Source organism: Bacillus rossius, chromosome 13 (assembly GCF_032445375.1).
Source record: "Bacillus rossius redtenbacheri isolate Brsri chromosome 13, Brsri_v3, whole genome shotgun sequence".
NCBI lineage: Eukaryota > Metazoa > Arthropoda > Insecta > Phasmatodea > Bacillidae > Bacillus > Bacillus rossius.
Window position 1 is genome coordinate 30,160,698 of NC_086340.1, and position 24,571 is coordinate 30,185,268.

Here is a 24,571-nt window from a genome sequence, read left to right on the forward strand (position 1 = left end):
CGATCGCACGAGGGGAATAGCAAGAGGAGAGGTAGATTAAACAGCATGGTAGCAGAGCGTGGTTGTAGAGCACTCACCGGTGTCCATGGCGACGACGGACAGCAGGTACTCAGCGCGCTGCTCGCGGTCCAGCGCGCGCTGCAGGCTGATGTCGCCCGTGGCGGCGTCCACGCGGAACAGGTCGGCGCCGCCCTCCTTCAGGAAGTAGCGCACCTGGTCGTTGTGCGGCGGCGAGTCGGCGTCGTGCGCGCGCACGCGGCACACCCGCGGCGGCACCACCCCCTCCACCACGTGCGCCAGGTAGGGCGAGTCCAGGAACACCGGCGGGTTGTCGTTCACGTCCGACACCTTCGCAACAGGGGAACCCATTCCGTTCCTCTACTTCTTTCCATAACTTTGTTACAAGGAAAACATTCTCGAATATTCCATCATCGGACTTAAATTTTTTATATAATGAAGTTAATACTGGAAAGCTATTCAAGGAACGCTTCAAATATAACTTTAAATATTGGAGGTACTGGAAAAAAAGGTTAAATGCCCAGGTAAGAATCCAAAGCCAGTATTACTTGAACATTTCTGTTCCATTAACACAAAACAAATACAGCGTAGAGAGCAGTTAAACAAGAGTTTAATTTCTAATGCCAGGTCAGACTCCAAAAAGCATGTGCATAACCTTGTAGATGCAGTGTGTTCATTAGCTGCTGTCATGTGTCACTCTTTTTCCAGGTTGCACATGTTTCGTGTGTTTCATTGGATTACAGTAGCGTAAAAATAAAACTTTCAGTCTGTGATTGTGCATATGTTTATCTGAAATACTGTGGGTCAGTGAGAAAATTTAAGTCAAATAAGTAACTTATCCACGGCAATTACACTAAATATACGCGACTTTTCAACGACGAATAAACGAAGAATTATTTTTTTGTTTTCAGATAACTGTATCATCGTAAACACTATACCTGAGATTTTTTTTTTGGCTAATAACCCTCGTAGAGTAAATTAGAGTGGTTTTACAGGAGTTTTTACATGTTTTTTTGTGAATACTTTGCCTGTATGCCAAGATTACTTTCGAAGATAAAAGTTCAAAGTCAATTAACTTAGTAACGTAACTTAACGACGAAGATCTTTGGAAAATTTTTAACCAGCGTTCTTCGTCAATTTTAAGTTAAAATTTTTAATACTGTACCATTTAAAATGTGTGGAAGGTCGGCAGCTAATGATCACGCGACTGTAGCCTGTGTGTCGAAGGATGGTTGCGGGGAGCGGGGAAACAGCTCCGGCACTAGCTTGGACAAGCGCCTTGTGATCCTTTGAGTCAACTACAGGTCAGCCGAACGGAAGGAGAGGAGGGAGGGTGGCAGATATGCTGGGATGGGTCGCGCCAGCCTCTCATTGTAGCTTCTCCTCAAACAGCTCCAAGCCAGGACCCTGTGACCCTAGGGATCTCATGTTGGTGGAAAGTTCTGCACGTTAAGGTGTATGTCCCATTACAGGCCGTTATTTTACATTTACTTTTCACGCGGTTGAACTCGCCGACGTTTTAAGTGGCTGAGCTTTGACATAATGAAAAATGTATATAAATATCGCATAATGTTTTGCATAATCAGCTTGAAAAGTTTCATTTTCAACGTTTGTGCAGTATAGATAAGGAGAATGAAAAGAAATATAAAACTGGAAAAATTTTGGTTTTAAAGTCAACGTTACTGGCTGCTATGTGATATGATTTAATATCTTTCAGGAAATTTTTTTTATTCTACCTGGCCTTTTTAAATTATCAAAATGTTTATGATTTTAAAAGGCTAAAGAAAATTAAATAAGGTTTTTCTGAAAACTTTTTAAACAATATTTTGCAGGAGTCACCAGCATTTACTTCAAACCCAAAAATGTTAAGTTATTTATTAAATTTGGTTCTCCTTATCTATGCTGCACAAAAAAGTAAAATATTCAACTTTACCAGCTAGTTATGCAAATAGTATGCTATATATATATATATATATATATATATATATATATATATATATATATATATTTTTTTTTGACGTTCGGCTACTCAAAAAAGGCTACCAATTTAACCTCGTTTAACGTAAAAATAAAATAATGACCTGGAACGGGACACACACCCTTAAACCACTGCAGTGTTGCATTGCTGTGGAGCTGCAGTCTGCATGTGCAGAGCAGGGACTGTTCCAGGGCCCAGCGCCTTCCCTTTGCATTTTTCTTTCACTTTCATTGTGTCTAGCTTTCTGAGAAAACTGGGACGTTAAAGGGGAAAAAAAGTAAGAAAAAAATGTTGTTATTAGCGTGTACTTTTAAAGCACTGGCCAATATCCTTTTTGTTTTCAATTGAGTTTTCATGAGTTAGTATAATGACGCGATTTCGCAATTTGGCATTCATAAATCAGTTGTCAGAATAAAGTAGCAAACCATCATCGTAATGCAAGGTCAAGTCAAATAAATTAAAATTAAAAGTTTGTTAAATTAGGGCATTAAAGAAAAAAAAAGTAGGAATTAAATTTGTTATCAGCGTGTACTTTAAAAGCACTGGCCCAATATCCTTTTTGTTTTCAACTGAGTTTTCATGAGTTAGTATAATCACGCGATTTCACCATTTGGCATTCATAAAACAGTTGGAAACGGGAAAGGATATCAGAATAAAGTAGCGAACCATCATCGGAATGGAAGGTCAATTAAATAAATTTTATATATATATATATATATATATATATATATATATATATTTGGTGGCGGAAGTTCGGAGCAGTGGCGTAGCTAAGGTGGTTGGCGGCCCCTCTTGGGTTAATAAAGAGGGGGGGGGGGGAGGGTTCAGTAACCGCCAAACCGTCGCGATGGCGGAGCCCCCTCCCCCCTGCTCGAGCGCCCCATGGCCGGGGGCCACGTCTGTCACGCCACTGGCTCCCGCCGGTCGAGCATGGTTCTCTTTTTCGCCCGTCATAGGGATGACGCGTCATCGGTATGACGCTTCGCTTCTAAAAGCGAGCATGGATCTTTTTTCGCCTTCTGTAAGACGCCTTAGCTACGACATGCCTGTCATAGGTAAGGCGGGATGGTTTGCCCGTCGTAAGGCCGTCATAGCCGTCATAACCCCGTCATAATGCCGACTACGTGCGTAACTTTCATTTAATACTGGGAAATAATTCTTTCAAATGAGTTAAATAATATATTTTCGTGAAACTTAAGGTTTTGTCTCTATTCTATTTACTCATAAATTACGTAGGCCTATGTGAGATATACGACGTATCTCAAAAAAGGTTATGTTTTTCTCTGAACAAACTTCGAAACAACTTGTTTCCGATAATAATCACGCCGCATAAATAAATAGTTTCTATGTTTCGTGTGAATGAGACACATTAATTATTTTTTTCTCGATATTTTTAACTGCACAATACTCAGTTTACCAAAATATATCATACTAAAAAAACTGCCAATCTGCCTACTTTTGTCATTTATCACATAGTAAAAAAAATAAAGGTCAAGACAAAATAACGTAATATTTCAACAAGATAGAAGAAAACATCACATTAGTTAATTATTCTGAATAAAAGTTAAGTGTAAAACACCTATAAGCGTGTGGTTTATAAAACTTCTAAAAACAACTAATTTTCCCTTCAGCTTCCTTATGTGTAATAAAAAAAATCACTTGTAAAAATAAAATACATGCATTGATAAGGTTGAAAATACACAAGAATGCCGCTGATTAATACATAGTAGTCTGATGGTTATTTTAAACCTTCGTTTTATCGCGTTTTAAACAGAAAGCATTTCCTCACATGATTTAGTGACTTTTAGGTTAGGCCTACTCCCCACCCTCGTTGGTGGCTAGGTTTGCTCCTGCTGTATCGCATATTGAAACGTATTTTATTCACATAAGATTCGCTCAAGTACTGTCAGTATGATAAAATGGTAACAATTTAGGAATAATAGTGTCTCATGTAGAATTGAGGGGTTTCGTGTTTATAGTTAATACGAAAATCGTAATTTGTGAGAGGAGCGGCTTGTGTGAAAAGTAAATAATTCCGTTAAAGGGTATTTTTAGTTCCTCTACTCTTCTGGTTGTTATAAACTGCACACACAATACTGTCAACTACAATTTACTTAATAAATTATATTCAGGCATTTAATTAACAACACCGACTTCGTGTTATATTGTTTCAAGCTTGAAAGATGCTAAATAAATAATATTATCAGCGTATTCATCCAGTACATATGCTACGGTACAAAATAGTGTGAATAAAACTTGCAGTGTACTAGAAAATATGCTATAAACAAGTCTAAGGATAATGTAATTAAATATATAACAGTAGTATTTTTTTAACAGTCTTTAAGGGACGTATAGCACACCGAGTTGTTTCGGTACCTTCAAATCGGCAAATTAACTTGAACGGTGACGAAAATTACCAAATAATGATTAAATCAGGTCTAGTATTGTAATGTTTCACGTCGAGTCACAAGAGTGTTTTTAAATATTTTTTTTTCATCATAATGATCTTAAGTAGTAACAACTGACCATTGAAAACAAAATTAATAATAACGGGCAACACGTTTTATAAGATCGCTAAATAATATTGTCCTATTAAAAACTACAAACCTTCACAGTTTCTAATACACTCAACCTTTTTATATACTATTTAATAATCATAAACGACTTTGCTATGTAAAATTATTTTATTATATTCTGAGACTGAGACGTGACGGGTGTTTTACTGGGCAAAAAATAGTCTGTAAAACTTATATTTACGGAAAACCAACAGGCGTACAATAAAAAATGATATAAATATTGAATATAGTTGTGGAAAACATATAATTCGATAGACACATGCCTAAGTTTATGAATGTCCACAATCTTGTTTTCGTGTAGGTAGTTTTCTATTGGCTGTAAATTGCTAGCAGATACACCAACTGCCAAATAAAACACATCCTTTCTGTAAATTCACTGCCAACCTCTGCATATTATCGATTGCCAAGCCGTCGTAGGTAAGGCGCCTTAGCGATGACGGGAGAGATATGACGATGGGATCCGTGCTCGCATTTTCACGCGGCCGTCATAACTCCGCCGTCATACCGGCGACGCATCGTCGCTATGACGGTGGCGAGGAAAAGAACCATGCTCGACCCGCCGGAGTCCCCCCGGGCCCCTCGCAGACGGACGGACGGACGGACGGACCTGCACGGCGACGGTGGCGACGTCGAAGCGCGGCGCCGAGGAGACGGAGGAGTCGTCGTCGTCGGCCGCGGCGCCGGCGCGGTCCTGCGCGCGCACCGTCAGCACGTAGCGCGCGCGCCGCTCGAAGTCCAGGTTCTTGGCCACGCGCAGCACGCCCGTGTCCTCGCCGATGCTGAAGTCGCGGTTGTCGTCCCCCGCGGCGATGGAGTAGCGCAGCCGCCCGTTGGCGCCCTCGTCCACGTCCGTCGCCGACACCTGCGCACGAGATGGCGTCTTTCAATTACATCTCCTTGGGAATTTAAAAAAAAAAAAAAATGGAAATCGACAGTTGGTGCTTTGATGAAACGCACCAGGGAAATGTACTTCCACAATTCAATCTCTTTTCCCGACACATTAAACAAACTTTCGGTACACTACAAAGTTGTGTTTGAAACCTTTCTGTGCTCTAATGGCGTGCATCTGGCAACACCGCACACCGAAAAAAAACAGAGCTCTAGAAGCAGAGATCGTTCCTTGGAAAGAGGAAAGGGGTCTTTGGAAATCTTATCGAGATATCCGAGTAAGATTCTTTTTTTTATGAAAAGCATTTAAGACAACTCCGAGGGTGGGTGAGAAAATTACCGTCTTAACTGATGTATATAAAACAAGAGGGAAGTCACCGTGGTCACTAGAAGCTTCACGGGCAAGGGTCAGGAGTTTACACTTGGAAACGAACGGACGTGTGGGCAGCGTCTCGCCAGAGCAGCTAGTAGAGCAGCGTCACGGACTTTCCGGGTGTTCTGAGGAGGGGCTTGGCCAGTGATGCAGCTATTGGTTGCTGAACGAGCTAGGGGTTGTTATGGTGCCGATGCTGGGATGGGTCTTCACAGCCTCTCGCCATAGCCTCTCCCCGAACACCCCTGAACCGCGCTGAAGTGGCGTATTCACTTACCTCGCCATATGGACCCACGACATGTTCCGCCAGTCCTGCCCTCCTTGGGAAGTATATGCTGATCCCATAAGGGATTAAGGAGTATGCGTGTAAAAAATTTGCGGAACGCAATTTCTAATAAATATGTCTACATGTTTACGGGTTGAAAGTTTTGTACGGAATTTTGTCATTTCTGAGGTTAGAAATAATGGATATTGGTGTTTAGGCTTATTGTTTGTAAATTAAAGTCAAGTTGTATCAGCGTTTTTTTTTTTTTTTGCAATTCATCGAAAATGAGGATCAAATACTAATCAAATACTACGTCGTGTACGCATGAATTTCGTAAGACCGACTCGCAAGTGGCCTGCAGACACGGATCCAGACCGCACACACACACACACACACATTCAGAAAGCTCCGGGCAAACCACTGTGATGGCTCAGGAGAGTGGTATATGTCAGTTTTTGATTCCTAACGTCCATCCTGGTAAGGTGGGCCGTGTGGGTGGGAGTGGGGGAAGGAGGGGTGGGGGTGGAGGATGAGGTGTGGGGGGGTGGAGGATGAGGTGTGGAGGGTGGAGGATGAGGGGTGGGGTGTGGAGGATGAGGTGTGGGGGTGGAGAATGAGGTGTGGGGGTGGAGAATGAGGTGTGGGGTGTGGAGGATGAGGTGTGGGGGGTGGAGGATGAGGTGTGGGGGGTGGAGGATGAGGTGTGGGGGGTGGAAGATGAGGGGTGTGGGGGTGGATAATGTGGTGTAGGGGTGGTGGATGAGGTGTGGGGGGTGGATGAAGAGGGGGAGGTGGAGTATGAGGGGTGTGGGGGGTGGAGAATGAGGTGTGGGGTGTGGAGGATGATGTGTGGGGGGTGGAGGATGAGGTGTGGGGTGTGGTGGAAGAGGGGGAGGTGGAGGATGAGGGATGTTGGGGTGGAGGATGAGGTGTGGGGGTAGAGAATGAGGTGTGGGGGGTGGAGAATGAGGTGTGGAGGATGATGTGTGGGGGTGGAGGATGAGGTGTGGGTAGTGGAGGAAGAGGGGTGTGGGGGGTGGAGAAAGAGGTGTGGGGGTGGAGCATGAGGTGTGGGGGGTGGAGCATGAGGTGTGGGGTGTGGAGGATGATGTGTGGGGGTGGAGGATGAGGTGTGGAGGAAGAGGGGGAGGTGGAGGATGAGGGGTGTGGAGAATGAGGTGTGGGTTGTGGAGGATGAGGTGTGGTGTGTGGAGGATGAGGTGTGGGGGGTGGAGTATGAGGGGTGTGGGGGTGGAGAATGTGGTGTAGGGGTGGAGGATGAGGTGTGGGTGGTGGAGGAAGAGGGGGAGGTGGAGGATGAGGGGTGTGGGGGTGGAGAATGAGGTGTGGGGTGTGGATGATGTGTGGGGGGTGGAGGATGAGGTGTGGGGTGTGGTGGAAGAGAGATGGGTGGAGGATGAGGGGTGTGGGGGTGGAGGATGAGGTGTGGGGGTGGAGAATGAGGTGTGGGGTGTGGAGGATGAGGTGTGGGGGGTGGAGGATGAGGTGTGGGGGGTGGAGAATGAGGGGTGTGGGGGTGGAGAATGTGGTGTAGGGGTGGAGGATGAGGTGTGGGGGTGGAGTAAGAGGGGGAGGTGGAGGATGAGGGGTGTGGGGGGTGGAGGATGAGGTGTGGGGGGTGGAGGATAAATGGTGTGGGGGTGGATAATGTGGTTTAGGGGTGGAGGATGAGGTGTGGGGTGTGGGGGAAGAGGGGGAGGTGGATGATGAGGGGTGTTAGGGGTGGAGAATGAGGTGTGGGGGGTGGAGAATGAGGTGTGGGGTGTGGAGGATGAAGTGTGGGGGTGGAGGAAGAGGGGGTGGTGGAAGATGAGGGGTGTGGGGGGTGGAGTTTGTGGTGTGGGGGGTGGAGGATGAGGTGTGGGGGTGGAGGATGAGGTGTGGGGGTGGAGGATGAGGTGTGGGGGTGGAGGTGAGGGGTGGGGGTGGAGGAATAGGGGGTGGGGGTGGAGAATGATGTGTGGGGGGTGGAGGAGGAGGGGTTGGGGAAGGAGGGATGTCTCACCTGCAGCACGCTGGCGCCGATGCTGGCGTTCTCCGGCACGGAGGCGCTGTACTGGCGCGGGTCGAACACGGGGCTGTTGTCGTTCTCGTCGGTGACGACGACGAGCACCGCGAGGCGGGTGACGCGCGGCGGGGAGCCGCGGTCCTTCGCCGTCACCCACAGCGTGTAGCTGCGACCAAGCGGCGCACACGTCAGCAGAGACCTCACTCTCTCTCTCTCTGATGCTGACACCACCGACCAAACACCATCAAACCAGAGAAATTTAATTTTGTCCCGAATGACATCAGGATCTAGACTTTGTTTCACAATTATTCGGGTTCAGGATCTAGATCCCCTCAATACATTTGTACGTTTATCAGAGACTTTACTCCCGTCTCAAACATCGTTCCTCATTCTCTCTAACTCTCTCTCTCTCTCTCTCTCTCTGAAAACGGTTACTAACGATTCTGACACTAGGTACCAACCTCACAGCATAAAACAATTTTTTTCCCGACTGACATCAGGATTACTCAGATTCAGGATCTAGGTCTCCACAGTACATTAGTATGTTTTAATAAACATACATTTCAATAAAATATCGTCTAATTTGTATTTCCGTGTCTTGATATTCATGAAAAGAAATCATGTATTTTCATAAGATTTTACTAAAGTTTAAAATTGTGTTCGTTGATGGCCTTAAAGAAATGTTAGGTTAACCTAGTTGTTTCACAATTCATAACCATCTTTGGCTTCTGACAAGGCTATAATAATTAGCATAAATGCCCACCTAATGCAATACACCCAAATTGACATTATTTAAAGTGGTAGCTATAAATACCGCAAATACGCAAATAGGAATATACAATCTGTGCCTTCAAAAAATTCTAGGAATATACAATTTGTGCCTTCAAAAAATTCTAGGAATATACAATATGTGCCTTCAAAAAATTCAACTGTTAAATTCAAAATTTAAACATAAATGTTTACCAAAGTCTCCCGATTCCTTTATTTTTTAGGTGCTACGCGCTACACATTCTTCAGTACTTAAGAATTCTATTTATTATTTGTAATAGGTACACTACACAGGCATGTGCAAAACACAACGATTTTTTTACGATCCACGATATGAAAAAAACAGTCTCCAACCTAACGGCATAAACTTTGTTTTTCGGCACCTTCATTTAAAAACATTTGTAAAATGGTTTTCTCAACACTAAAATGTTATAGAGTCAAAATAATCATATCATTAAGATGAAATTTCAGTTTGTTCACCAATAATATTAAAAAAAATAAGAGCGCGTGTAACTCATTACACGTGATAGAAGTGAAACTTCGTTGGCAATTCAAACCTAAACTTTTTAAGTAGATCGTAAGGTGGACTTATACTTCTTTGGCCAAGTACCTATTCTCCGTCCTTTCCGCGTCAGAAACGTTTCACAACATTGTTTCTTGAAAAAAAACGTTGCATTAAAATTCGGCCTTGAAATTTTACTCACTTTGCGTCCAAAGAAGTTCCACTTCAAAATAGTTATAGTTTAGGTCTGCATATGAATGACATTCCGATGTTGGTATAGACGAATCGTTAGTGCACCACAAGCGCATCGTACGTCCTGTCTAGTGACTGCACGAGTTCACTCGCACGCACTCACTTCGCTGTTCGCTCGATTAGGCGTGTCGCTTCGCGCGGTACAGAAAAAAAAACAATTTTTAATCTTTAACTGCACCCAATGAATAGAGCCACGATTATTTAGTGGATTCATTGCGCAGCAAAGTAGACTTGAAGTAGACATACGCGTGCTTCACGTTGATGGCGGGACTGCAGAGCTCTTCACACACCCCTGACGACCCTGAGTCGATTGTAACAAGGATGTCACCTTGTTATCGACCAATGAACAAATTCTAATAAAGGCTTGACTATTGAAATGATTCTGAATTTCGGCTACAGGTTCTTCACGACAAAATAAGTTCAAAACATTTCTACAAATTATGGTCTCAAATGCTTCCCAAGGTTGAAATACGTCTTAAAAAGTTAGAGCAGAACAACAGTTTTATTACAAATAATATAGAAAGTATTTAAGACGGACAATTGAGCATCGGGTCTGTGTCTAAATTAATTAAGTTCTGAAACCACGGTGAGAATTATTAAACTTGAATAATTGGCAGTGACACCTTATTTTCCACATATTTTGTAACGTGTTACTGCCAAAAGGCGGCTTCAGGATGACTTTTCGGGAGGGGCTATCGCACAAAGAAAGGTCGTAGTTGCAAAAAAAAAATGAAAGTATTCAGATATTGGCCTTGGAATATTATTTACAAATTACAGGTTTAAAATACGGAACCTCAGTAGCTCCATGCCACTCTTTTAATGAGATAGAAGTTTAACATATGAAACTAAATGTTTAAGTAAACATGAATATACACTAATCAGTAGAATAGGTCTCGGGAGGGGCACCCCTTGTGGAGCCGCAGCTTGGCAGTGGCAGCAGAACGTCACTAACGCACGGCAGCAGAGCATGAGCACCCACCTGGAGCGGGACTCGCGGTCCAGCCGCCCGGTGACCCGCAGCAGCCCGTCGGCGGGCCCCAGCGAGAACATGGGGTCGGGCGCCAGCGAGTACTCCACGTAGCTGTTGCGGCCCTCGTCGCGGTCCGTCGCCTTCACCACCATCACCACCGTGTTGGCGGGCGTGTTCTCCGCCACGGCCGTGCGGTTCGGCGACACGAACTCGGGCGAGTTGTCGTTCACGTCGCGCACCACGATCGTCACCTGCCGGCACAGCACCCGGGTCCTTACACCACCAGGGTCAGGTCAGCCGAGAGGAGGAGGAAGTGAATCCTATAGGGCAGGAGGATGAAGGCAAGAGAGCAGAGGAGTGAAGCCAAGAGGAGGAGGAAGTGAATCCTAGAGCGGAGGAGGATGAAGGCAAGAGAGCAGAGGAGTGAAGCCAAGAGGAGGAGGAAGTGAATCCTAGAGCGGAGGAGGATGATGGCAAGAGAGCAGAGGAGTGAAGCCAAGAGGAGGAGGAAGTGAATCCTAGAGCGGAGGAGGATGAAGGCAAGAGAGCAGAGGAGTGAAGCCAAGAGGAGGAGGAAGTGAATCCTAGAGCGGAGGAGGATGATGGCAAGAGAGCAGAGGAGTGAAGCCAAGAGGAGGAGGAAGTGAATCCTAGAGCGGAGGATGAAGGCAAGAGAGCAGAGGAGTGAAGCCAAGAGGAGGAGGAAGTGAATCCTAGAGCGGAGGAGGAAGATGGCAAGAGAGCAGAGGAGTGAAGCCAAGAGGAGGAGGAAGTGAATCCTAGAGCGGAGGAGGATGAAGGCAAGAGAGCAGAGGAGTGAAGCCAAGAGGAGGATGACGTGCATCCTAGAGCGGAGGAGGATGAAGGCAAGAGAGCAGAGGAGTGAAGCCAAGAGGAGGAGGAAGTGAATCCTAGAGCGGAGGAGGATGATGGCAAGAGAGCAGAGGAGTGAAGCCAAGAGGAGGAGGAAGTGAATCCTAGAGCAGAGGAGGATGAAGGCAAGAGAGCAGAGGAGTGAAGCCAAGAGGAGGAGGAAGTGAATCCTAGAGCGGAGGAGGATGATGGCAAGAGAGCAGAGGAGTGAAGCCAAGAGGAGGAGGAGGAAGTGAATCCTAGAGCGGAGGAGGATGAAGGCAAGAGAGCAGAGGAGTGAAGCCAAGAGGAGGAGGAAGTGAATCCTAGAGCGGAGGAGGATGAAGGCAAGAGAGCAGAGGAGTGAAGCCAAGAGGAGGAGGAAGTGAATCCTAGAGCGGAGAAGGATGATGGCAAGAGAGCAGAGGAGTGAAGCCAAGAGGAGGATGACGTGCATCCTAGAGCGGAGGAGGATGAAGGCAAGAGAGCAGAGGAGTGAAGCCAACAGGAGGAGGAAGTGAATCCTAGAGCGGAGGAGGATGATGGCAAGAGAGCAGAGGAATGAAGCCAAGAGGAGGAGGAAGTGAATCCTAGAGCGGAGGAGGATGATGGCAAGAGAGCAGAGGAGTGACGCCAAGAGGAGGAGGAAGTGAATCCTAGAGCGGAGGAGGATGAAGGCAAGAGAGCAGAGGAGTGAAGCCAAGAGGAGGAGGAAGTGAATCCTAGAGCGGAGGAGGAGGATGGCAAGAGAGCAGAGGAGTGAAGCCAAGAGGAGGATGACGTGCATCCTAGAGCGGACGAGGATGTAGGCAAGAGAGCAGAGGAGTGAAGCCAAGAGGAGGAGGAAGTGAATCCTAGAGCGGAGGAGGATGATGGCAAGAGAGCAGAGGAGTGAAGCCAAGAGGAGGAGGAAGTGAATCCTAGAGCGGAGGAGGATGATGGCAAGAGAGCAGAGGAGTGAAGCCAAGAGGAGGATGACGTGCATCCTAGAGCGGAGGAGGATGATGGCAAGAGAGCAGAGGAGTGAAGCCAAGAGGAGGATGACGTGCATCCTAGAGCGGAGGAGGATGAAGGCAAGAGAGCAGAGGAGTGAAGCCAAGAGGAGGAGGAAGTGAATCCTAGAGCGGAGGAGGATGATGGCAAGAGAGCAGAGGAGTGAAGCCAAGAGGAGGAGGAAGTGGATCCTAGAGCGGAGGAGGATGAAGGCAAGAGAGCAGAGGAGTGAAGCCAAGAGGAGGAGGAAGTGAATCCTAGAGCGGAGGAGGATGATGGCAAGAGAGCAGAGGAGTGAAGCCAAGAGGAGGAGGAAGTGAATCCTAGAGCGGAGGAGGATGAAGGCAAGAGAGCAGAGGAGTGAAGCCAAGAGGAGGAGGAAGTGAATCCTAGAGCGGAGGAGGATGATGGCAAGAGAGCAGAGGAGTGAAGCCAAGAGGAGGAGGAAGTGAATCCTAGAGCGGAGAAGGATGATGGCAAGAGAGCAGAGGAGTGAAGCCAAGAGGAGGTGGAAGTGAATCCTAGAGCGGAGGAGGATGATGGCAAGAGAGCAGAGGAGTGAAGCCAAGAGGAGGAGGAAGTGAATCCTAGAGCGGAGGAGGATGATGGCAAGAGAGCAGAGGAGTGAAGCCAAGAGGAGGAGGAAGTGAATCCTAGAGCGGAGGAGGATGAAGGCAAGAGAGCAGAGGAGTGAAGCCAAGAGGAGGAGGAAGTGAATCCTAGAGCGGAGGAGGATGATGGCAAGAGAGCAGAGGAGGGAAGCCAAGAGGAGGAGGAAGTGAATCCTAGAGCGGAGGAGGATGATGGCAAGAGAGCAGAGGAGTGAAGCCAAGAGGAGGATGACGTGCATCCTAGAGCGGAGGAGGATGATGGCAAGAGAGCAGAGGAGTGAAGCCAAGAGGAGGAGGAAGTGAATCCTAGAGCGGAGGAGGATGATGGCAAGAGAGCAGAGGAGTGAAGCCAAGAGGAGGAGGAAGTGAATCCTAGAGCGGAGGAGGATGAAGGCAAGAGAGCAGAGGAGTGAAGCCAAGAGGAGGAGGAAGTGAATCCTAGAGCGGAGGAGGATGATGGCAAGAGAGCAGAGGAGGGAAGCCAAGAGGAGGAGGAAGTGAATCCTAGAGCGGAGGAGGATGATGGCAAGAGAGCAGAGGAGTGAAGCCAAGAGGAGGATGACGTGCATCCTAGAGCGGAGGAGGATGAAGGCAAGAGAGCAGAGGAGTGAAGCCAAGAGGAGGAGGAAGTGAATCCTAGAGCGGAGGAGGATGATGGCAAGAGAGCAGAGGAGTGAAGCCAAGAGGAGGATGACGTGCATCCTAGAGCGGAGGAGGATGAAGGCAAGAGAGCAGAGGAGTGAAGCCAAGAGGAGGAGGAAGTGAATCCTAGAGCGGAGGAGGATGATGGCAAGAGAGCAGAGGAGTAAAGCCAAGAGGAGGAGGAAGTGAATCCTAGAGCGGAGGAGGATGATGGCAAGAGAGCAGAGTAGTGAAGCCAAGAGGAGGAGGAAGTGAATCCTAGATCGGAGGATGAAGGCAAGAGAGCAGAGGAGTGAAGCCAAGAGGAGGAGGAAGTGAATCCTAGAGCGGAGGAGGATGATGGCAAGAGAGCAGAGGAGTGAAGCCAAGAGGAGGAGGAAGTGAATCCTAGAGCGGAGGAGGATGATGGCAAGAGAGCAGAGGAGTGAAGCCAAGAGGAGGAGGAAGTGAATCCTAGAGCGGAGGAGGATGAAGGCAAGAGAGCAGAGGAGTGAAGCCAAGAGGAGGAGGAAGTGAATCCTAGAGCGGAGGAGGATGATGGCAAGAGAGCAGAGGAGGGAAGCCAAGAGGAGGAGGAAGTGAATCCTAGAGCGGAGGAGGATGATGGCAAGAGAGCAGAGGAGTGAAGCCAAGAGGAGGATGACGTGCATCCTAGAGCGGAGGAGGATGAAGGCAAGAGAGCAGAGGAGTGAAGCCAAGAGGAGGAGGAAGTGAATCCTAGAGCGGAGGAGGATGATGGCAAGAGAGCAGAGGAGTGAAGCCAAGAGGAGGATGACGTGCATCCTAGAGCGGAGGAGGATGAAGGCAAGAGAGCAGAGGAGTGAAGCCAAGAGGAGGAGGAAGTGAATCCTAGAGCGGAGGAGGATGATGGCAAGAGAGCAGAGGAGTGAAGCCAAGAGGAGGAGGAAGTGAATCCTAGAGCGGAGGAGGATGATGGCAAGAGAGCAGAGGAGTGAAGCCAAGAGGAGGAGGAAGTGAATCCTAGAGCGGAGGAGGATGATGGCAAGAGAGCAGAGGTATGAAGCCAAGAGGAGGAGGAAGTGAATCCTAGAGCGGAGGAGGATGATGGCAAGAGAGCAGAGGAGTGACGCCAAGAGGAGGAGGAAGTGAATCCTAGAGCGGAGGAGGATGAAGGCAAGAGAGCAGAGGAGTGAAGCCAAGAGGAGGAGGAAGTGAATCCTAGAGCGGAGGAGGATGATGGCAAGAGAGCAGAGGAGTGAAGCCAAGAGGAGGATGACGTGCATCCTAGAGCGGACGAGGATGAAGGCAAGAGAGCAGAGGAGTGAAGCCAAGAGGAGGAGGAAGTGAATCCTAGAGCGGAGGAGGATGATGGCAAGAGAGCAGAGGAGTGAAGCCAAGAGGAGGAGGAAGTGAATCCTAGAGCGGAGGAGGATGATGGCAAGAGAGCAGAGGAGTGAAGCCAAGAGGAGGATAAAGTGCATCCTAGAGCGGAGGAGGATGATGGCAAGAGAGCAGAGGAGTGAAGCCAAGAGGAGGATGACGTGCATCCTAGAGCGGAGGAGGATGAAGGCAAGAGAGCAGAGGAGTGAAGCCAAGAGGAGGAGGAAGTGAATCCTAGAGCGGAGGAGGATGATGGCAAGAGAGCAGAGGAGTGAAGCCAAGAGGAGGAGGAAGTGGATCCTAGAGCGGAGGAGGATGAAGGCAAGAGAGCAGAGGAGTGAAGCCAAGAGGAGGAGGAAGTGAATCCTAGAGCGGAGGAGGATGATGGCAAGAGAGCAGAGGAGTGAAGCCAAGAGGAGGAGGAAGTGAATCCTAGAGCGGAGGAGGATGAAGGCAAGAGAGCAGAGGAGTGAAGCCAAGAGGAGGAGGAAGTGAATCCTAGAGCGGAGGAGGATGATGGCAAGAGAGCAGAGGAGTGAAGCCAAGAGGAGGAGGAAGTGAATCCTAGAGCGGAGAAGGATGATGGCAAGAGAGCAGAGGAGTGAAGCCAAGAGGAGGTGGAAGTGAATCCTAGAGCGGAGGAGGATGATGGCAAGAGAGCAGAGGAGTGAAGCCAAGAGGAGGAGGAAGTGAATCCTAGAGCGGAGGAGGATGATGGCAAGAGAGCAGAGGAGTGAAGCCAAGAGGAGGAGGAAGTGAATCCTAGAGCGGAGGAGGATGAAGGCAAGAGAGCAGAGGAGTGAAGCCAAGAGGAGGAGGAAGTGAATCCTAGAGCGGAGGAGGATGATGGCAAGAGAGCAGAGGAGGGAAGCCAAGAGGAGGAGGAAGTGAATCCTAGAGCGGAGGAGGATGATGGCAAGAGAGCAGAGGAGTGAAGCCAAGAGGAGGATGACGTGCATCCTAGAGCGGAGGAGGATGATGGCAAGAGAGCAGAGGAGTGAAGCCAAGAGGAGGAGGAAGTGAATCCTAGAGCGGAGGAGGATGATGGCAAGAGAGCAGAGGAGTGAAGCCAAGAGGAGGAGGAAGTGAATCCTAGAGCGGAGGAGGATGAAGGCAAGAGAGCAGAGGAGTGAAGCCAAGAGGAGGAGGAAGTGAATCCTAGAGCGGAGGAGGATGATGGCAAGAGAGCAGAGGAGGGAAGCCAAGAGGAGGAGGAAGTGAATCCTAGAGCGGAGGAGGATGATGGCAAGAGAGCAGAGGAGTGAAGCCAAGAGGAGGATGACGTGCATCCTAGAGCGGAGGAGGATGAAGGCAAGAGAGCAGAGGGGTGAAGCCAAGAGGAGGAGGAAGTGAATCCTAGAGCGGAGGAGGATGATGGCAAGAGAGCAGAGGAGTGAAGCCAAGAGGAGGATGACGTGCATCCTAGAGCGGAGGAGGATGAAGGCAAGAGAGCAGAGGAGTGAAGCCAAGAGGAGGAGGAAGTGAATCCTAGAGCGGAGGAGGATGATGGCAAGAGAGCAGAGGAGTAAAGCCAAGAGGAGGAGGAAGTGAATCCTAGAGCGGAGGAGGATGATGGCAAGAGAGCAGAGGAGTGAAGCCAAGAGGAGGAGGAAGTGAATCCTAGAGCGGAGGAGGATGAAGGCAAGAGAGCAGAGGAGTGAAGCCAAGAGGAGGTGGAAGTGAATCCTAGAGCGGAGGAGGATGATGGCAAGAGAGCAGAGGAGTGAAGCCAAGAGGAGGAGGAAGTGAATCCTAGAGCGGAGGAGGATGATGGCAAGAGAGCAGAGGAGTGAAGCCAAGAGGAGGAGGAAGTGAATCCTAGAGCGGAGGAGGATGAAGGCAAGAGAGCAGAGGAGTGAAGCCAAGAGGAGGAGGAAGTGAATCCTAGAGCGGAGGAGGATGATGGCAAGAGAGCAGAGGAGGGAAGCCAAGAGGAGGAGGAAGTGAATCCTAGAGCGGAGGAGGATGATGGCAAGAGAGCAGAGGAGTGAAGCCAAGAGGAGGATGACGTGCATCCTAGAGCGGAGGAGGATGAAGGCAAGAGAGCAGAGGAGTGAAGCCAAGAGGAGGAGGAAGTGAATCCTAGAGCGGAGGAGGATGATGGCAAGAGAGCAGAGGAGTGAAGCCAAGAGGAGGATGACGTGCATCCTAGAGCGGAGGAGGATGAAGGCAAGAGAGCAGAGGAGTGAAGCCAAGAGGAGGAGGAAGTGAATCCTAGAGCGGAGGAGGATGATGGCAAGAGAGCAGAGGAGTGAAGCCAAGAGAAGGAGGAAGTGAATCCTAGAGCGGAGGAGGATGATGGCAAGAGAGCAGAGGAGTGAAGCCAAGAGGAGGAGGAAGTGAATCCTAGAGCGGAGGAGGATGAAGGCAAGAGAGCAGAGGAGTGAAGCCAAGAGGAGGAGGAAGTGAATCCTAGAGCGGAGGAGGATGATGGCAAGAGAGCAGAGGAGTGAAGCCAAGAGGAGGAGGAAGTGAATCCTAGAGCGGAGGAGGATGATGGCAAGAGAGCAGAGGAGTGAAGCCAAGAGGAGGAGGAAGTGAATCCTAGAGCGGAGGAGGATGAAGGCAAGAGAGCAGAGGAGTGAAGCCAAGAGGAGGAGGAAGTGAATCCTAGAGCGGAGGAGGATGATGGCAAGAGAGCAGAGGAATGAAGCCAAGAGGAGGAGGAAGTGAATCCTAGAGCGGAGGAGGATGATGGCAAGAGAGCAGAGGAGTGAAGCCAAGAGGAGGAGGAAGTGAATCCTAGAGCGGAGGAGGATGAAGGCAAGAGAGCAGAGGAGTGAAGCCAAGAGGAGGAGGAAGTGAATCCTAGAGCGGAGGAGGATGATGGCAAGAGAGCAGAGGAGTTAAGCCAAGAGGAGGATGACGTGCATTCTAGAGCGGAGGAGGATGAAGGCAAGAGAGCAGAGGAGTGAAGCCAAGAGGAGGAGGAAGTGAATCCTAGAGCGGAGGAGGATGATGGCAAGAGAGCAGAGGAGTGAAGCCAAGAGGAGGAGGAAGTGAATCCTAGAGCGGAGGAGGATGATGGCAAGAGAGTAGAGGAGTGAAGCCAAGAGGAGGATGACGTGCATCCTAGAGCGGAGGAGGATGATGGCAAGAGAGCAGAGGAGTGAAGCCAAGAGGAGGATGACGTGCATCCTAGAGCGGAGGAGGATGAAGGCAAGAGAGCAGAGGAGTGAAGCCAAGAGGAGGAGGAAGTGAATCCTAGAGCGGAGGAGGATGATGGCAAGAGAGCAGAGGAGTGAAGCCAAGAGGAGGATGACGTGCATCCTAGAGCGGAGGAGGATGATGGCAAGAGAGCAGAGGAGTGAAGCCAAGAGGAGGATGACGTGCATCCTAGAGCGGAGGAGGATGAAGGCAAGAGAGCAGAGGAGTGAAGCCAAGAGGAGGAGGAAGTGAATCCTAGAGCGGAGGAGGATGATGGCAAGAGAGCAGAGGAGTGAAGCCAAGAGGAGGAGGAAGTGGATCCTAGAGCGGAGGAGGATGAAGGCAAGAGAGCAGAGGAGTGAAGCCAAGAGGAGGAGGAAGTGAATCCTAGAGCGGAGGAGGATGATGGCAAGAGAGCAGAGGAGTGAAGCCAAGAGGAGGAGGAAGTGAATCCTAGAGCGGAGGAGGATGAAGGCAAGAGAGCAGAGGAGTAAAGCCAAGAGGAGGAGGAAGTGAATCCTAGAGCGGAGGAGGATGAAGGCAAGAGAGCAGAGGAGTGAAGCCAAGAGGAGGAGGAAGTGAATCCTAGAGCGGAGGAGGATGATGGCAAGAGAGCAGAGGAGTGAAGCCAAGAGGAGGAGGAAGTGGATCCTAGAGCGGAGGAGGATGAAGGCAACAGAGCAGAGGAGTGAAGCCAAGAGGAGGAGGAAGTGAATCCTAGAGCGGAGGAGGATGATGGCAAGAGAGCAGAGGAGTAAAGCCAAGAGGAGGAGGAAGTGAATCCTAGAGCGGAGGAGGATGATGGCAAGAGAGCAGAGGAGTGAAGCCAAGAGGAGGAGGAAGTGAATCCTAGAGCGGAGGAGGATGAAGGCAAGAGAGCAGAGGAGTGAAGCCAAGAGGAGGAGGAAGTGAATCCTAGAGCGGAGGAGGATGATGGCAAGAGAGCAGAGGAGTGAAGCCAAGAGGAGGAGGAAGTGAATCCTAGAGCGGAGGAGGATGATGGCAAGAGAGCAGAGGAGTGAAGCCAAGAGGAGGAGGAAGTGAATCTTAGAGCGGAGGAGGATGATGGCAAGAGAGCAGAGGAGTGAAGCCAAGAGGAGGAGGAAGTGAATCCTAGAGCGGAGGAGGATGAAGGCAAGAGAGCAGAGGAGTGAAGCCTAGAGGAGGAGGAAGTGAATCCTAGAGCGGAGGAGGATGATGGCAAGAGAGCAGAGGAGTGAAGCCAAGAGGAGGATGACGTGCATCCTAGAGCGGAGGAGGATGAAGGCAAGAGAGCAGAGGAGTGAAGCCAAGAGGAGGAGGAAGTGAATCCTAGAGCGGAGGAGGATGATGGCAAGAGAGCAGAGGAGTGAAGCCAAGAGGAGGAGGAAGTGAATCCTAGAGCGGAGGAGGATGAAGGCAAGAGAGCAGAGGAGTGAAGCTAAGAGGAGGAGGAAGTGAATCCTAGAGCGGAGGAGGATGATGGCAAGAGAGCAGAGGAGTGAAGCCAAGAGGAGGAGGAAGTGAATCCTAGAGCGGAGGAGGATGATGGCAAGAGAGCAGAGGAGTGAAGCCAAGAGGAGGAGGAAGTGAATCCTAGAGCGGAGGAGGATGAAGGCAAGAGAGCAGAGGAGTGAAGCCAAGAGGAGGAGGAAGTGAATCCTAGAGCGGAGGAGGATGATGGCAAGAGAGCAGAGGAATGAAGCCAAGAGGAGGAGGAAGTGAATCCTAGAGCGGAGGAGGATTATGGCAAGAGAGCAGAGGAGTGAAGCCAAGAGGAGGAGGAAGTGAATCCTAGAGCGGAGGAGGATGAAGGCAAGAGAGCAGAGGAGTGAAGCCAAGAGGAGGAGGAAGTGAATCCTAGAGCGGAGGAGGATGATGGCAAGAGAGCAGAGGAGTTAAGCCAAGAGGAGGATGACGTGCATCCTAGAGCGGAGGAGGATGAAGGCAAGAGAGCAGAGGAGTGAAGCCAAGAGGAGGAGGAAGTGAATCCTAGAGCGGAGGAGGATGATGGCAAGAGAGCAGAGGAGTGAAGCCAAGAGGAGGAGGAAGTGAATCCAAGAGCGGAGGAGGATGATGGCAAGAGAGCAGAGGAGTGAAGCCAAGAGGAGGATGACGTGCATCCTAGAGCGGAGGAGGATGATGGCAAGAGAGCAGAGGTGTGAAGCCAAGAGGAGGATGACGTGCATCCTAGAGCGGAGGAGGATGAAGGCAAGAGAGCAGAGGAGTGAAGCCAAGAGGAGGAGGAAGTGAATCCTAGAGCGGAGGAGGATGATGGCAAGAGAGCAGAGGAGTGAAGCCAAGAGGAGGAGGAAGTGGATCCTAGAGCGGAGGAGGATGAAGGCAAGAGAGCAGAGGAGTGAAGCCAAGAGAAGGAGGAAGTGAATCCTAGAGCGGAGGAGGATGATGGCAAGAGAGCAGAGGAGTGAAGCCAAGAGGAGGAGGAAGTGAATCCTAGAGCGGAGGAGGATGAAGGCAAGAGAGCAGAGGAGTGAAGCCAAGAGGAGGAGGAAGTGAATCCTAGAGCGGAGGAGGATGAAGGCAAGAGAGCAGAGGAGTGAAGCCAAGAGGAGGAGGAAGTGAATCCTAGAGCGGAGGAGGATGATGGCAAGAGAGCAGAGGAGTGAAGCCAAGAGGAGGAGGAAGTGGATCCTAGAGCGGAGGAGGATGAAGGCAAGAGAGCAGAGGAGTGAAGCCAAGAGGAGGAGGAAGTGAATCCTAGAGCGGAGGAGGATGATGGCAAGAGAGCAGAGGAGTGAAGCCAAGAGGAGGAGGAAGTGAATCCTAGAGCGGAGGAGGATGATGGCAAGAGAGCAGAGGAGTGAAGCCAAGAGGAGGAGGAAGTGAATCCTAGAGCGGAGGAGGATGAAGGCAAGAGAGCAGAGGAGTGAAGCCAAGAGGAGGAGGAAGTGAATCCTAGAGCGGAGGAGGATGATGGCAAGAGAGCAGAGGAGTGAAGCCAAGAGGAGGAGGAAGTGAATCCTAGAGCGGAGGAGGATGAAGGCAAGAGAGCAGAGGAGTGAAGCCAAGAGGAGGAGGAAGTGAATCCTAGAGCGGAGGAGGATGATGGCAAGAGAGCAGAGGAGTGAAGCCAAGAGGAGGAGGAAGTGGATCCTAGAGCGGAGGAGGATGAAGGCAAGAGAGCAGAGGAGTGAAGCCAAGAGGAGGAGGAAGTGAATCCTAGAGCGGAGGAGGATGATGGCAAGAGAGCAGAGGAGTGAAGCCAAGAGGAGGAGGAAGTGAATCCTAGAGCGGAGGAGGATGAAGGCAAGAGAGCAGAGGAGTGAAGCCAAGAGGAGGAGGAAGTGAATCCTAGAGCGAAGGAGGATGATGGCAAGAGAGCAGAGGAGTGAAGCCAAGAGGAGGAGGAAGTGAATCCTAGAGCGGAGGAGGATGATGGCAAGAGAGCAGAGGAGTGAAGCCAAGAGGAGGAGGAAGTGAATCCTAGAGCGGAGGAGGATGAAGGCAAGAGAGCAGAGGAGTGAAGCCAAGAGGAGGAGGAAGTGAATCCTAGAGCGGAGGAGGATGATGGCAAGAGAGCAGAGGAGTGAAGCCAAGAGGAGGAGGAAGTGAATCCTAGAGCGGAGGAGGATGATGGCAAGAGAGCAGAGGAGTGAAGCCAAGAGGAGGAGGAAGTGAATCCTAGAGCGGAGGAGGATGATGGCAAGAGAGCAGAGGAGTGAAGCCAAGAGGAGGAGGAAGTGAATCCTAGAGCGGAGGAGGATGAAGGCAAGAGAGCAGAGGATAGAAGAAGAGGAGGGTGAAGCCAATAGAAAGGAGTGAAGAAAATAGGGGGAGTAGGGTGGGGCCAAGAGAGGAGAGTAATGAAGATAAAGAGTTGAGAGTGAAGCAAAGAGAAGAGAGGAATGAAGAGAAGAGGTGAAGGAAGAGAATCCAAAAGAGGAGAGGTTTAACGACAAGAAGGGGAGGATAAAGCCAAGAGAGAGAGGAGGGAAGGCAAGAGGGGAGTAGGGTGGGGCCACGAGAGAAGAGGAATGAAGATAAATATATGAGAGTGAAGCCAAGAGAAGAGAGGAGTGAAGAGAAAAGGGAGGAGGGTGAAGGCAGGATAAGAGGCAACACGTCGGCTTCGATTAAACCGATTTCAATGCCTTCAAATTCACAATTATTAAACCAATACTGTGTCAATATGATGATAAAAATTATTACAGAAAGACTAAATTAAGATTTAAAAATATATAACTCATAGACAAATGCTATAGTCCTTGCCACAGAGATGAGGTCGAACATCTCTAGAAAAAAATTATATTAAAAAAACTACAAAGATTTCGAAAAAAAAATCGCTTCAATGTGTAAATTGTCACTACTGAATGGAAATCCACCTTCCGAGTTTAACGACTCTAGATCTCGCCGCCTCTATACGACGCCAAATAAAGGATGAGCCAATAAAATAATCGAATCCTTAAAACACCATTAAATTTTAATATTCGTAGGGTACAATTCTCTTGGAGAAAAGATTTAAAAAAATATTAAAGGAAATAAAGTAAATAAAAAAATTCAACAAAGATAACCTCTAACGTTTACTAAGTCAATTTTGTTTCTTCATACCTATCCTGTTACCATTCCCCAATATAGTGTACATTTAACATGTAACTATATAAATAAAATTACAATATGTATTGATTCAAGAAACTTAGTTTGTGAAAGAAACAATTTAAGGGTTGAAATTTTCAACACCATAGTCAATGCTTTTCATTTCTTGTTAATTATTTATTTTGGATCCTTGAGAACTACAGTATGTCCATAAAAGAATGTTCCAGTTATAAATTTTAATATTATGAACTGTAATCATTGCAGAGTGTTGGTTCAATGTCACAATTAAAGAGTAACTCGAACAGTTTTAGATAAGCGCATGTACGAGTACAGCTTTGTTGTTTTCTCGCTTGCCGCGCGAAAAGAATGGCTCTTTCCCCAACCAGTAGAGGGTGAATTTGTAAAATTTATATGGCAACAGGATGGAGCCCCCCACATTGGGATCTCTTTGTACGAGAGTGGTTGAACGTCGATGTACCTGATCAGTGGATTGGTCGTAACGGGCGAGACGACATAGCTCTTTCTTGCTGGCCTCCATGTGCATCTGACACAACGCTATGCGAATTTTTTTTATTTTATATTGGAACTTAACAAAAGATCGTGTCTACGTTCCGCCGTTACCTAATTAATTGCCAGAGTTGAGACACAGAATTGAAGAGGTTATTGCTTACATTACTCCGGACGTGTTAACCAAAGTGTGGGAAGAATCTGACTTACTTTAGGTTGGATGTTTGCCGTATAACTAAAGGTTCACATAATATAAATTTGTAAAAAAAATACTAGGTTATCAGTTTACCTTCAATATGATGTATGATTTGTTTTAAATAGTCTAAGTTAAACTGTTATGATATATTCGAGGGGTTACATTAAAAATATTCTTAGGGATTCTAATTCGAGATTTGGATCCGAGAAAATTGGCATTCGACCCATCACTATTATATCTCCATATAACACTATATCAGCTAGGGCAGTGGTTCCCAAACTTTTTCAGCTGGCGACCCACCTTTCTTTATAGGAATACCTCCACGGTCTATCGGTCCATGGTGGAGTAAAAAACCTTATTTTTATCGTATCCCTTCCTTATGTATATATAATCTACCATAAAATATTGCAAAAAAATATATATACATATATGCTTTTTTTTAAGTTGCCGATTTATTATTGATAAGCAATTTGTGTTCTTATTTGAAAATGGTTGACAAAATAAAAGCACTTTGTAGCAAAACAGTTATTTATTTAACAAAAGATATGTGTTTGCACACAGTTCGATTTGTTTCGATTTTTCTTATTTTTTTCTGGTGGTTTATTCGATGGTTTCCGATAGTTTTAGGATGGAGTCGCGACCCGCCAGTGGGTCGCGACCCACCGTCTGGGAACCGCTTCTCTAGGGCACTGGAGGGCCGCGAGTGGCGAGGGTCGAGGGTTTGAGCCCAACACCGCGACATGAGCACCGGGTCGGCAACCAAGTTCCGTCAGCTTCACCGTATTGCATTTTTTTTAAACATATCTTCGCTGCGATGCTAATTTTGAACTATTCGGCCCAATTTTTTTATTATCAAGGCATAAATCCTATCCCCAAGACCTTGTAAACCTTGTTGCAACCACATATTTACCAACAGGCTCCAAGCGCCGCGAGGAAACAACTTATTGCTTTACGTGGGCGACTACGAGTGTCATGATAATCACACCAAATCACAAGTGTTGTCTCCAAAAAGTAGCTAAAGCCATGTCACAAAAAAATAGCATGGAAGCTTTATTGCAAGCGGTATCAAAATATTTGGAATTTGAAGATGGTGAGGCCTAATCCCTCTTAACGCGCCATTTACAAACGTC

General features: G+C 48.3%; 1 protein-coding gene across 1 annotated transcript in view; it reads right to left on the bottom strand.

Moving 5' to 3' along the window:
* Positions 1–24,571, bottom strand: part of LOC134538614 (cadherin-related tumor suppressor) — a 197,416-nt gene that overhangs the window by 118,883 nt on the left and 53,962 nt on the right. Inside the window, exons 5-8 of the mRNA XM_063380045.1 lie at positions 10,629–10,870; positions 8,125–8,293; positions 5,180–5,434; positions 78–348 (exon numbers count right to left, since the gene is read on the bottom strand). Coding sequence (XP_063236115.1) covers positions 78–348; positions 5,180–5,434; positions 8,125–8,293; positions 10,629–10,870 — 937 coding nt within the window. The remainder of the gene's footprint in view (positions 1–77; positions 349–5,179; positions 5,435–8,124; positions 8,294–10,628; positions 10,871–24,571) is intronic.